Here is a 14,292-nt window from a genome sequence, read left to right as displayed (position 1 = left end):
CCTCACCTCCAGAGTGGAAGAGAAGGGCGGGAAGAATGAAGAGTAACATGAATATCACATCCCTAAAGAGAATATCTCACATATTCTCAGAGATTAATATCAGAGGCAAAACCCCACATTACACTGTTTAGTATGGATTCCCAAGACTTCTACCTGGGTACACCTTTACTTAAGAAATAATTTGCACATATTTTAGACATTCCATAATATTGTAAACTTCAACTCATCCATCAGTGCTGCAAATAGCTTCAGTGGTTCACAGCCCTGTTTAGAAATAGCAACCTGCTTTTACAGGAGTTTCTCTGGTCATTTCCAGTTGGATATTCCTATAATTTTAATGGTTTAATAAAAGAGTCCTTCAGTTTTATTTGTTCTCAGTGAAGATACTTGCACAATTTAAGCTAAGAGCCTCATAATCTAAAGAAATTAAGGCCCTTCAGTTGCTTGCTCTAAAGTATCTTTTTCCAGACAAAGAGATGAAAAAAAAATCCCGAATGGTTAAAACACTCAGAGTTCTTGGAAACACCTGAACCTGAAAACTGAATGATGGTAAACAAAGTTTACTGTCCCACAAAAACTGACAGATCTTAGCATCCCACAGGATACTTCATTTGCACTTAAGTGCACTCAATGAAAATAATGAATTTTCCTGACCATTCAGGATGTTGGTTTTACACCACCACCACCACCAACAAAACAAACAAACAAACAAAAAACCACCAAAAAACAAAAAACAAAAACAAAACAAAACAAAACAAAAAAAAAAAAAAAGAAAAAACACCAAAACCCAACAACTTTTTCCTTCATAAATATTCAAAATATCCAAAGCTTTGCAACATGTAGTTCAAGGACATTATCAAAACTACACTGTGGGCTCTAGGAGACGGACTGGTCATAGTTTGCAGATATACTAGAAGGGACTTGCAATAAATTCATACCACTTTGTTTTCACTCCTGGCTGCACTCAACACCTGGAGGAAATCAACCACAAACAAACTCCTGCACTATTTCCAGCCTCAGCTTTTACTTGTGTTGCTAGCAGCACCTCATCTCTACACAGTTCATCAACAGTAATCCTCTATCCACTGCCAATCCTGCACTAAACAGCACGAGGACAAGACTTTATCCCACATTTTGTTCCTTTATCTGTATTCTATTTGTACTATAGTAAGGAAAACAAACACACCAAAGAATTATTTCAGAAGACAGTGGTTTGGTAAATGTTCAGGATGACACATTTCACACAGGAGTCAGCACATCCTTGAAGAAGGCATCCAGAAATCCATCTGTTGTGGATGACTGACCTGGATTCTGCAGTCTTGAGGGGCTGGTTCACGAATCCAGGACCCCACTGTAGTAATGGTGATTCACCTTCACCCAGATTTCCTTGGCTGCTGGCTGCATAAAAGGCATATTTAAAGCAAACACACCCATAAATTTTGCTCTGCATATGACAGACATTTCTCCACTTGGAACCAGACAAACAATAGAAAGTCACTTTGCACAGGACACTCAATTCTTATATTATCAATAGCTTTTAGTTGTTAAAAATACCAGGAGTCATTGTGAACGTACATTTGAAAACCTGCTTTACTTGCTGCAACACCTAATTGTTCCCAATTTACATGTTTCAAAGCCCTTTATTTTTGGTCTTCCTGCTAATTTTGTAAAACTCTACTTGATTTTGTTTTTAAATCCATGTTTAGAAACTCCATTGGAATACCTGAGAGCCTAAGAAATGCCAGCATTTTATCTGCCTAACTGCTCCAAGAAAAACATTTTTGTTTGCCTTTAAAATCTGGCATAATTTCAACAACCTTGTTTATCTCTGAAACTAAGCACCCTTGAAAAGCTCAGCAACCCAGTTTCAAGCCTGTTTGCAGTGGAGGCTCTGGTAACTGAAATAAAGAAGGCAGAGACACTACAGTCCTCTGTATCACCCTGTCATACAGCCTTAGGGATCTCCTTCCACATAGTTTGAGAAACAGAAAGGTTAAGAGCCCTTTTTCTTTATAGCCTCCATACAAGCAATGCTTTGGATTAAATGGGCACTAAAAGCTTAAGGTCTAATAAAGTTTAACAGCTGTTACCCAGTTCTTTTTATGGTTTCATGAAACATCTATTTTTATCTCAATTTTATAAAGATGCATCAAAACACAGTAAGTAACAGGTTAAATGACAGATTAAAAAAACTACTGAGCAAAAATGGGAAAATGGTGACAGAGGTCTCCATCACATGGATAAAATTAAAAATAAAATTGGAAGTACAGGAAATATTTCTTGTTCAAGAAAGTGTGCAATACAGGGCAGGGACATCTTCCACTATGCCCATGTTGCTACAAGCCCCTTCCAACCTGACCTTGGACAATTCCAGGAATGGGGCACCCACAGCTTCTCTGGACAACCTGTGCCAGGGCCTAACCACCCTCACAAGAAAGACTTTTTTTCCTAATACCCAATCTAATCTTACTCTCTTTCAGTTTGAAGCCACTCCCTCTTGTCTTGTCACTCCATGCTCTTGTCCCTCTCCATCTTTCTTGTAGGCACCCCCATGCTCTTGTAAAAAGTCCCTCTCCCTCTTTCTTGTAGGCACCTTTCAGGTGATGGAAGGCCACAGTTAGGCCACCCCTAAGCCTTCTCTTCTCCAGGCTGAACAATCCAAATTAAATTAGTCCAAATTTAATCCCAAATTTAATTAATACAAATAAATACAGTTGTTTCACCTCTACAACACTGCCAACTAGAGGGTATGTTTTCTCATCTAAGCATTGTACTAAACCTAGCAATCCCTGAGAATATTTTGAGGTTGCCTGCTCTTTTCTTCCTGGCATTGACTAATATTTTTTGAGCTGCACATGCTCAAGTGTAATCTGGAAAGCTTTGGCAGCATGCAGTGCTTAGAACTGCAGCTTCTAAAGGCAAATGTGGGCTAAAATACAACAGAGAGATCAAGGTGAAGAAAGGCAATCATCTCAGTAGTGCTCAGTTTTACTCCTCTTAATGTAAGTATACATGTAACTCATCATTTCTTGTAGGCAAACACTGTAAATGGAACCAAGAGCTGTATTAAACACATTAGATAGATATTGGCTAGACCAGCTCAGAGTTCAGGGCTGCTGCAGTGTGCTGCCTGTATGATGTGTCAAACTGGGCACAACACATTAGGCTGGGCTCGTGAATAAGTGAACACTGCAAATGGTTTTCAAAGCATGTGGCCAAGGGTAAACAAGAGATTACTCACACCTTTCAGGACTGAGTAGCTGAGTGAGTATGCTGCAAAAGTAGGCTGGCAAAAGAGCCTCAGTGCTTAAAAGTTGTCTGCATCTGTACATAAAGTTTTTAACAAGAACTCAATTGTAACTTAATGAAATTGGTCAAAATATTGCACCTGGAGCTCTAGTTCACTCTGTGTAAACAATATTTTTAAGGCAATACAACAAAGTAATTTATAAAGGATGTGTCCCTCCTCCACATGATCAGCTGCCATGTGTATACTTACAAAGCTGAATTTGTGTAATCAAAAAGAGACTCAGAGGAAAAAAAAAAAACAACACACACACACACACAAGGACCTTGACTTGAACTTGACACTTAACACCTGAGTAGCTGGAGATGGTTTTTTTTCCCTCTTTTACAGGCCTGTGTTTTGCCACACCTGCTGCATTCCATAAATCAAGGTGAATCAGGGGTGTGTCTCTTTGTTCAGCCTATTGTAGTACATTTTAGAGCCACTCCACAGCTGGCACACACAGGTAGCAAAACCTGCCTAACTCATACATATGTGAAAGCCATTAGGAAGATACAAGCTGAAATCTACACCGCCTGCAGAATAAACAACTAGCAGGGTACACAGAATGAAATTCAGATCCATTTCAATCAGTCATGAAGCCATAAGCATGTCTTTTTCTCAGTTTTTAGGATGAAATTTAAAATAGTGATGATTTGTGCTCTGTGCTATTAAAGGATGCTTCATTTCTCTGTTTAGACAAGGCTGGTCTCATTGTTTTTCAGCACCAGTAACTTAACAGGTTTTACAGAATTACTAATCCCTTCTCATAATAAAAAGGAAAACCATGGGAATGTAAACTATTTGCCTTAATTTATGAAGCAAACTTACACCAGGACCCAGAACAAATCTCAACTCATTGTAGCACACACTGCTGCAGTGGCACCCAGAGTACATTCAGCAACACCTGACCATCTCCTGCCTGTATTCGGAGTTTTAGGGTAAGCAATTTTTTTTTTTTTTTTCCCCATGAGAGACCACAAAAAGGTGATGTTTGTGAAAGAATATGAACAGCCAGCTTACAGAGCTGGATGACCAAAAGGGAGATGGAGTCATGGAGGAGTCGTGCTGACAAGCACCTCTGCCTCGAAAAGGTGACAGCCTGGGGCTGCCGGGCACCTGCCGAGGAGGCAGGAGGCAGGTTATGGGCGTGCTGGGAAAACACAGGGACACTCCCCAGGACGTGTCCCATCGCAGCCTCACCTCACGGTGCCCTTCTGCCACAATGGGAAGCCCAGCAAACAGCCCTAAAGTGAGCTGCATCCCGGTCTGGGGGCACAACACATCCCTGACAAACCCCTGAGCTCCCCAGAAACACCGCATTGCTCTGCTCGGGAGGGCTTCATCCCACAGCCGCCATGGCTGCCCTCAGCGCTGCCCCCTTCATCCCGGTGTGTGGCAGCGGGGCCAGGGCAGTGACTGTCCCCTGTGCTGGGGATGGCCAGGGCTCTGTGCAGTTCTGGGCCCCTCAGTTCAGGAAGGACATTGAGGGGCTGGATCGGGTCCAGGGAAGGGAATGGAGCTGGGGAAGGGTCTGGAGCACAGGTCTGATGAGGAGCAGCTGAGGGAGCCGGGAAAGTGGCTCAGCCTGGAGAAAAGGAGGCTCAGGGGGAACTTCTGAGCTCTGCACAGCTCCTTGACAGGAGGGGACAGCCAGGTGGGGTCGGGTTCTGCTCCCAGGGAACAAGGACAGGACAAGAGGTCATAGTCTCAAGCTGCACCACGGGAGGTTTTTAGTTGGACATTAAGAATAATTACTTCATAAAATGGGTACTCCAACAGTTGGACATTAGAATGGGCCGACGAGGGAAGTGGTGGAGTCACTGTCCCTGGAGGTGTTTACGAAAAGATTGGACGCAGCACTGAGAGACACGGTCTAGTTGACAAAGTGGTGATCGGCCAGAGGTTAAACTCGATAGTCTCAGAGCTCTTTTCCATCTAATTGACCCTGGGACACTGGAAGCTCTCCACTGCCCCCATACTCCTATCGCAGCCCTCACGGCCTCCTCACAACCCCTCACTTCCCGCCCCCCCCCCCACCCAATCCCAGCCCCCCACGCCGCAGCCAATCGGATCTCCCGCCAGCGGGCCTGCAGCCAATCACAGCGGGCGGAGGCCGCGCTCACCGACGAGCTCCCGCGCCCCCCCTCAAGGCCTGTCAGTTGCCGGTTGGGGCTGTGCGGGCGGCGGGTGCGCAGGCGCTGAACCCCCACCCCCGCTGCCCCGGGTCACCTCCGGTGCCGCCCGCGCGTCCCGGCCCGAGCAGAGCCGGAGCGGGACCTCACGGTGGGGCCCCGGCGGGGACCGGGCTGTCCCGCCGCGGGAGGCTGTGGGGACGGTGAGCCCGGTGTGAGTGCGGGTGAGGGACAGGCGCGGGGGAAACCGACCCGGAGCGCCCGGTTGGTCGGCGGTGCCGCGTGTGAGCGCTTTGCAGGCGGGATAACCTCCGTTCTGACCGAGCCGAGCGACTCCAAAACCTGGCCGGGAGGCTCGGGGGCAGGTGGACTAGTGCTGGTGGTATTTCACAGCTGGGTTGCTTTGCTGGGTTTGCCTGGGGCAGAGTTAATTTTTGGTTAGAAAATGCCACTTGTGTATAAAAACACGCTGCGGCTTTGCCTCTTGCTGCGCTGTGGAAAACTCTGGCTCTGCTTTTGAAGCACCTGACAGCATCGAAGGGGTGATCTCGCCGCCGCGTTGCGCTTCCCGTTTCTTTTCTCCTTTTTCTTCTTTAAAAGGCGCGTGTCCTCCAACTCCTCGGTGCTGTTTTTGACAATCCTTGTGACTTTTCCAATCCTTGTAACTTTTGTATCTTCTGCAGACAATTTAATTGTTGGAGACTGGGGCGGGTGGTGGCTTCCCGTGCTTTGAATTCCCGTCACTGCTAAAGCTGCAGCTAACATTAAAGCGCCTTACACCTCGAAAATAAACCTGCCGTTTTAAGGAGTTTGCAGGAAAGGGTTGATGTTAAAAATGTTGGGAAGGCAGCTGCTGTGCCTCCTAAAATCACAGCTTGTTTGTACATAAAGGAAGATAAAGGATAAAAGAAATATAAATGGAAAAATTACTGGAACGGGGCTCTTCTTGAGAAGCAAATACACTGCCTGACAACATTGCAGAAGGTTTTGTGAAACCTGGAGCTTCACTTCCTCTTTTTTAAAGACTGAGAGGATCGTTCTGTAGCTTCCTAAACAAAGTGCTTAAGTCACATGTAATACATTAAGGGAGGGTCAAAGCTTATAGATTGTACCTGGCACTCATAATCATTAATTCCTTGCTGAGAAATACTTACCTCAGAGCTAAGGCTATTAATTTTGGAGTTTTTTTATAGAGAGAAAAGTGTGGTATAAGAAGGACAGGTTTAAATGCTGTTATGGTAGATGTAGAGCAGATTAGAAGGAAAGGAGAAGCTACTCCTGGCAGTTCTGTGTATGGAATGAGCAGTGAGTAAATGGGACTGTTGAAAGGCTAAAAAGTCTTCCAGCAACTCTGCAGGGTGGAAACCGTAAAAGGGAAACTGAGATGAAAAAGGAAAACTACAATTATAGTAGGAAAAAGGCTTCTGACATGAACAGTGATGTGTAATAAGAATTTAGGGCTGCAGAGAACTCTTAAATGTGGGTCTGGAGCTGTTCAAGTGCTTGTGCCTGTGCTTGAACATAAGGAAAAATACTGATTTGCTGTCATGGAATGGAGAATTGGAATAGGACACACACAACAATGGAGTAACTGATCAAAAGAAAACAATTCTTCCTTTCATTTAGTCTTCAGTGGAAAAAAATCTCACTGCACATTTGTTTTAATATATGAAAAACTGTGACAATATGTAAGAAACCTCTGAAGTCAGTAGGGAAATCCACTGTTGACTTGAGTGGTTGTTTAGACTGAGTGTTTTGAAATTACCCTCTGGAAGGAAGATGTATATAATGTATAGCTAGTTAAACTGGTCACAGTAGAATTGTTCTGGTTACATGCCTTGTCTGTTTAAATTTTTTAGGTGCATCTGATTACCTGCTGGAAGCACTTCAAAGTCTCCACAATGAGCTCGATGTTGATGTTATTTTTTGCTGGAATCCTCCTTTGTTGTTCTTGCTCAGCTGGTGACTCCGTACCCAAGTTGCTCCTCGTGTCCTTTGATGGCTTCAGGGCTGATTACTTGGAAACCTACAAACTTCCTCATCTCCAGGAGTTCATTGAGGATGGTGTGCTTGTAAAAGAAGTCACGAATGTTTTTATCACCAAGACTTTCCCAAACCATTACACCATAGTGACAGGTTTATATGAGGAAAGCCATGGCATTGTGGCTAATGACATGTATGATGCAGATGCCAAGAAAAATTTTTCACAGTTCAACGATTCAGATCCTTTCTGGTGGAATGATGCAGTTCCAATTTGGGTAACAAATCAACAGCAGGGAAAGGGAGCAAGTGCTGCTGCAATGTGGCCCGGTACTGATGTAAAAATCAACAACATGACCCCTCATTTCTTTATGAAATACAACTTCTCTGTGACATTTGAGGAGAGAGTGGAGAGAATTGTGGAGTGGCTGAACAGCTCTGAGCCGGTGGTCAATTTTGCTGTGCTCTACTGGGAAGAACCGGATGCAAGCGGGCACAAGTACGGCCCAGGCGACACCAAGAACATGCACAGAGTGCTGGAAGAAGTGGATAAACATGTTGGTTTCCTTATGAACAAACTGAAGGCATCGGGCCTGTGGGACACTGTAAATGTCATAATAACAAGTGACCATGGAATGGCCTCCTGTTCTGCAGAGAGGCTGATTGTCCTGGATGAATGCCTCGGGCGCAATTACTACACCCTGATAGACAGGACTCCTGTTGCTGCAGTGCTGCCAAGGCAGAGTATGTGTGGCTTTGGTTATTTTTTAAGGCATATACTGAGAATTAAGTCTTGCTTATCTTGCCTCTAAAAAGTGCAGAGTGTGCTAGACTGTTCTAATCTTTTGCAAAACTTACGGAGTTCATGTTGCAAAACTTTGGCATAAGGAGTAAGCTAAAGAATGATGATTTATTTTTATTTGGAAGTTTGTTTTGGCAATCAGTGGGACAAGGAGAGTTTCTTGTCAAATTGCTGTGACTGATAAGGATCACCCTGCTACAGGTGGTTGAGAAAGTAGGTAGGTACTTAGTTTGCCTGCTCTCTTGGTCTGTGCAGCTGTGATTCACAGTGAGCATGAAATAAACCCATGTGTTTATTCAGAGTAAAAAACGTCATTGTGTAAATTTCCAAGAATCTAGTCCGAACTTTGATCATTTTACCATTTCTGTTTTTGGGAGTGAAACCTAAGATTTTGTACCATGAATTCCATTTTTGTCTCGGAGTAGTCCCCAGCAGGCATGTCAGAAATCATGACATTGCTGGCCTCTCTGTGGCCAGACTAATGAACAAAGTGATTCCTACAGTAAAAAAAAAAAAAAAAAAAAATTACTGCATTGGATAAAATAGTGACTGCTTGAGGGGATTGAGGGAGTGATTGCTTTCTCTTGAGTTCTCTGCTTGAATTTTGCACTTCAAGCCCAGATGGTAAGTTGAGTTGTAGGTCCAAACCCACATCTGGGAGGTGTCTGATTTAAAATGAAAGCAAATTTTGAAATTCACCTCAACCATTGCAACATTTCATAAGGGTCATGAAAAAAATCCTTTTCTATGTGTTTTTAAAAAAATAATTACTTTGAAATAATGGATCTTGGGTTTAATGACAGATAATTGTAGTAAGCAGGAGTTAATTTCCAGCTGTTTCATGTGCAATATTTTCCTTGGCAGACAAAGAAGATGTATATAACTTACTCAAAAATTGCAGCAGTCACATGAAGGTTTATCTGAAAGAAGAAATTCCAGACAGATTCCATTATCGCCATCACAAGAGAATCCAGCCCATAATTCTGGTTGCAGATGAAGGCTGGACAATTGTACAGAACGAGTCCCTCTCCAAGTGTAAGTGTGTGTTCCTCTGTGGTTTGTGTGGGTAAACTGCCTTCTTTCTGTTCCAGCCAGCTGCAGGATGGTTCTCATTTGGCAAGGGAAGTCCTGGCACTGTGCAGGTTTAGGAATAGTGCAGGTTTAGGAATAGTGCAGCATTTTCTAGAACATTCTCAGCCTGAGCCTGGAGTGTTTAACAGATGAGGAGGTGATGGGGAATATTCTGTTGGCTAAAACACTTTGTCATGTTTGACTTAATAGTCTAAGTTACCTTAGGCAGGTTAGCAGGCTGTCCCAAGCTTTCCCTGGAGTGTGGTTTTTATTGTATATAAAATACATATGTAGGGGTGCATAAATCAAAGCATGCAACACACACTTAATGTTAACAGTACATGTTCTAGGGAATGAAAATAAATGGCAGGAAATACTAAAAATAGTAGGAACACAGCAGCATGTTTGAAAGACAAAACTCAACAGGTGTCACTTCTCAGTGTCTTGCTAAGCTGTGCATTTTCTTCCTGCTAGAATGTCAAATTACACATACATATATATGTTTTTGCATGTGTGTGTATATTTCCAGGTGTTCCACACGCAGGGTTTTTTTTTTTGGCAGGCAAGAGGCATGAATAATTTACAGAAAAAATGCAACAGTCACATGAAAGTGACTTTCAAAGAAGAAATTCCAGATAGATTTCCTTGTTTTAATAATATGAAAATTCAACCTGTAATTCTGGTTGCAGATGAAGGCTCAGTGTGTGTATGTATATGTGTGTTCAGAAAGTGATTGGACAGATTCTTGGTAGGAAAATCCATTAATAGAAATTAAATACAAAAGTACCAACTTCTGGGAAGTTCCTGAACAGCCAACAGCTCAGGCTGGTTGGTAGGTCAGGACTATCCCTCCTGGATACTTCCCTGTACGACTGCTGTTAGACACAGGGTGTTGAGTGGAGTAAAATCCTGGTTACACCCAGTGGGCTGATCTTACTGTCTGCCCTTTGCAGAATTGAGTTCAGTTTTTTTCATTATTTGTACAGAAGTACTGCTTTTAATGCAGGATGCATTTATATTTTAATTTCTGCACGGATTTGCTACAATTATCTTCAATTTGGCAACACGTAGCACAGGTGTTCTCTGATCAGAGTTCTCTTTTTCTTGTTTCTGCTTAGATTCAATTTCATGTACCTAAAAATAGTTAGTAAGTGAATATTTATAAAGAACAGCATTGTATCAGTTAAAGTAAATCTCATTTCAAATCAGTTCTATTTCTGAAGGCTTCCCAGAATCAGGCAGGGGAGGCTTTAGCCTAAAATCCGGTTTAAGGTTTATTGTCTTCATGGACAAAGTGGCAGCAGAGTGATTGCCAAGTGTACCAGTAACTCCACATACCAGAATCCTACTTCAGAGGTGAAAAACTGGGAACTTAATTGGAGAGGGAACTTGGAGTAGCTCTGTTCAGAACAAACAAGTAGTAAAAGGCAGGGAAAACAATCTAGAAACATGAGTCAAAACAAACAAGATGTGGTAACAAACAGAATGGTGGAAAACATGAAAAAAGGCTAGTGGAAGCTCACTGAAGTGGTGAGTGTGACATAATCAGTTGGAATCTGGATGTTTTGCATCAGAAACTTCAGGGACGCACCCAAGGAAACAGTTCTCAGGGATATTCCTCCATTGTTACTAAGAAATTGACTCAAATGCAGTCTACTCAAATACTGTGCTGTGAGAGACTTCTGGCACCTTGGACAGGTTTTTCAGGAATGCTATTAGGAAATTTGGCAATAGCTGCTCTTTAGCTATTTATAGTCCATCTTAAAAATCTACCACATGTGCAGTTCTCCTGACCTTATAGCCACAAAGGTTTTGCTGTGAGCCTGCCAGAGGCACAGTGATCCTTTGTCTGTTGGTTTTGACTCTCTGGGTGTCCCTTCAGCTGAAGTACTTTATCTGATAAGCATGAATTGAGGGTATTTAATGTGTTCAAACGGAACACTATCAAGGGAAAGGTGCCTGATTTTTAATAAGTGCACTCTGCAAGGAGAGATGACTTTCCAAAATCTAGTAAAAGGAGGAGGAGTAAAAATTTGCATTCTCTCCGACTGTGAGTCATTGTGGAATGGCAACCCCCTTTTCATCTTTGGCATGAAGAATGGCAAGGGGAACACTGGAAATGTTAAGCACTGAAAGGAAAAGAGGTTAATAGGAGAGAGAGCCATGGGGACAGGCCAGTATGGAAAAAGACTTGTGGGGTTTGGGGGAAGAGGGAAGGAACTCTGGCTTCCCTATATGGTTGATCCAACAACTGCTTTTATGTAGTGCATTAACCTTTGGTTAGCACACGTGCTTTGGGGGTGGGGGAGATGGGGAGGGGAGCAGTGGCTCTGCAGCAGAGGCTGTGACAGTAACTGAGTGCTCTGCCCCACTGCAGTGGGGGACCACGGCTACGACAACGCCCTGCCCAGCATGCACCCGTTCCTGGCCGCGCGCGGTCCCGCCTTCCGGCGCGGCTCCAGCCACGGCCGCCTGGACAACGTGGACATCTACCCCATGATGTGCCACGTGCTGGGGCTCGCCCCGCGGCCGCACAACGGCACCTTCGCCAACACCAAGTGCCTGCTGGCTGACCAGTGGTGCATCAGTGTCCCTGAGGCCATCGGGATCGTCATCGGGGTTTTCATGGTCCTCAGCACTTTTACCTGCATCATCATCATCTCCAAGAACAGAGTGGCTCCCTCCCGGCCCTTTGCCCGGCTCCAGTTACAGAGCGATGACGATGATCCTTTGATTGGATAGCGCGGAGGGAGCCGAGCCTCGCTTCCTACGTTGTGATTTCAGGAAAACAGTTTCAATTTGCACTGGATGGCATTCTTTGTTTGATGCACTTTATCTGTGTAAAATACTGTACAGCCCGACCCTGCTGATTTGTGTGACTAGTGTAATATAAAAATATTTTCATAACCATATAGTGAACAGGTGGCTTTTTACTGGAAGAGATGCTTAACAAAATAAGGACGCTTAGTTTTTCATTCAAGCCTCTGAACGCTTTCAGAAGGAGACTCCAGAGTGTGACTAGCCAGGATAGACAAAGGGAATTTTAATATTTGTAAATCATAATTGCTTTTTTGTATTAAATTAATATTGACTACTTTTAGTGTTTTTGCACCTGTGTTGGAAAGAAAAACTTTATTGAGAGTTAGGAGCTAGTTTTGTTTAGAGAGTGTATTCTGGTGTGCCCTTAAATTTGGGGAAAGGGAAGATCCAAGACTTCTGTTTCTACCCTAAGTCAACAATGTGACAAGAAATTTCTGAGAAAGAAAATAGAAGTCAATGATTAAAGAACTGGTGCATATCTCTTCTATTTTGAGCAATAAACTGTGTGGTTCATCCCATACAAGCCTAGGCAGGTAGCTCTGATATTTCTGGATATGTGTCTCTGCATCACTTAGATCCAGAGGTCCAGCTGGGATGGCACTACTGCCTTATCTCGAGAAAGTCAATTTAACTTGGGAGTCTTTGAACTTGAATTACCCAGTTTCATCAGCTGTAGTGTAAAATCACTGCTCCTGAACCCTATCAAAAATTTCTCAGGAGTAAATTCTGCTGAAGGTCATCTCGAGATAAAGGTGGTTCTGCCCTGTGTACGAGGTCATAATTGTCTCTTGAAGGCTGTTATGCTAAAAAGCAAAAACTGAAAGTTTGGTATGCATGTCATCAAGCAAGGATTTCAAACTCATATTTTAAGCCCTGGAAATTTAAAGGAAGAAGGTAGCAGATCTTAACTTAAAAAATAAATTCTCTATAATGCTTGAGGTACAACGATGCAAATTCCTGCTGAAGACTAGAGCTAACTGTTCTCTTAATTGAAACTCTTGATTTTTTGTTAATGGTTATCTAGTAACTTGCTATAAAAAAATAGTTTAATTGAGAAATCCTTAAATGGTTCATTATCTTTCAGTGAGATTAAATTGTTACTGCTAATCCAAAAAGAGAACTACAGTTATCAAGTCTTTTTCCTACAAGTCTGATGGCTTTAAAAAATAAAGTGACAGAGGTACCTGGTAGCAATGGGTTTCTCTTTCACACCTTCAGATTCATTGCAGTTTGATGTTGGCCACAGCCTTTTAGTGATCCAGCAAGGAAGGAGCAGGAACTTTGAAGGGAAAAGGTTACTTTGAACTGCCCACTGGAAAAAATAAACTTCAGTTTTACAAATGTGTGGAAGTTCTAGTAATGTGTGTCTTCCTCTCTAGGGATTCCATTGTACTTGATTAAAAACACAATCCAAAACCTAACCACTTCTGCCTTTTTTTTTTTTTTCAAACTTCTAATTATTACTTACTACGATGAATTAATCTGAACTTGAAAGAGTTCAGATTAATTGAAAAAGGCTCAAGCCCCTTGAAAAATCTGTGCTGTTACTGACAGAGTACTGGATTTCAGCCTGTTGATAATCTAGAGCACTAGCTAGACTGAACACAGAGTCACTTCCTCATCCTGCCATATTTTAATTAATTAATTACATGCACCAAGAGGTCATGTTAATGAGTAACTACAAAGGGAATGTGTTGCAGGGTAGAATCTATGCTTAGATATGCTGTAAAAGGGAGGATGCTTCAATTCCTATGTTGGAGAGAGTTTTGTTAGGTTCTGGTAATTCTTCTAATCCAGAGTAGGGTCCTCAGAGGGTCAGTCAGAATAACTGGAGATGATGTGCATCACCTGTATTTGGAAAGGCTTGACTGAGTTTACCTTTCTGGCAAACATGCTGTCCTCTACCTGTCAGTTTTGGGTTCTTTTCTAGAAGCTAAAACTGATTAGGACAGTATTTTCTCCACTCTGTTCCTTGCCCCCAGCAGCTGTTACACAGCAAGTGGTCGATGTGCTCTCAGTTCCTCTGTGCATCCCCTCCCAGGCAGGTGGCAAAGTTACCAGCAAAGCTCTGGTGACCAGAACTGTAAATGCTGACTGAAGCAGGATGGCAGAACTCTGACCTGAAAGAGGAATGCTGCTGCAGCTGGGGAAATCAAGGTCTAAATGCATTTCTCCTCCTAGCTCTAAGGCAGCCCCTT

The 14,292-nt window shown here is 43.0% G+C and overlaps 1 protein-coding gene across 6 annotated transcripts; it reads left to right on the top strand.

The window, feature by feature from the left end:
• Positions 1-5,455: 5,455 nt before the first annotated feature.
• Positions 5,456-13,515, top strand: ENPP4 (ectonucleotide pyrophosphatase/phosphodiesterase 4). Of its 6 annotated transcripts, none has more exons than XM_041426161.1 (4): positions 5,456-5,624; positions 7,281-8,145; positions 9,068-9,238; positions 11,652-13,515. In XM_041426161.1, the coding sequence occupies exons 2-4, from the start codon at positions 7,323-7,325 to the stop codon at positions 12,014-12,016; spliced, it is 1,359 nt and encodes a 452-aa protein (XP_041282095.1). In that variant the 5' UTR covers positions 5,456-5,624; positions 7,281-7,322; the 3' UTR covers positions 12,017-13,515. The 6 variants fall into 6 exon arrangements, with proteins under 6 accessions (XP_041282095.1, XP_041282098.1, XP_041282096.1 ...); XM_041426164.1 differs by having other exon boundaries at positions 5,456-5,635; XM_041426162.1 differs by having other exon boundaries at positions 5,456-5,641.
• Positions 13,516-14,292: the final 777 nt, after the last annotated feature.

Source organism: Onychostruthus taczanowskii, unplaced genomic scaffold (assembly GCF_017590055.1).
Source record: "Onychostruthus taczanowskii isolate IOZ18803 unplaced genomic scaffold, ASM1759005v1 scaffold90, whole genome shotgun sequence".
Taxonomy (NCBI): domain Eukaryota; kingdom Metazoa; phylum Chordata; class Aves; order Passeriformes; family Passeridae; genus Onychostruthus; species Onychostruthus taczanowskii.
This window is presented reverse-complemented; position numbering and strand designations above follow the sequence as displayed.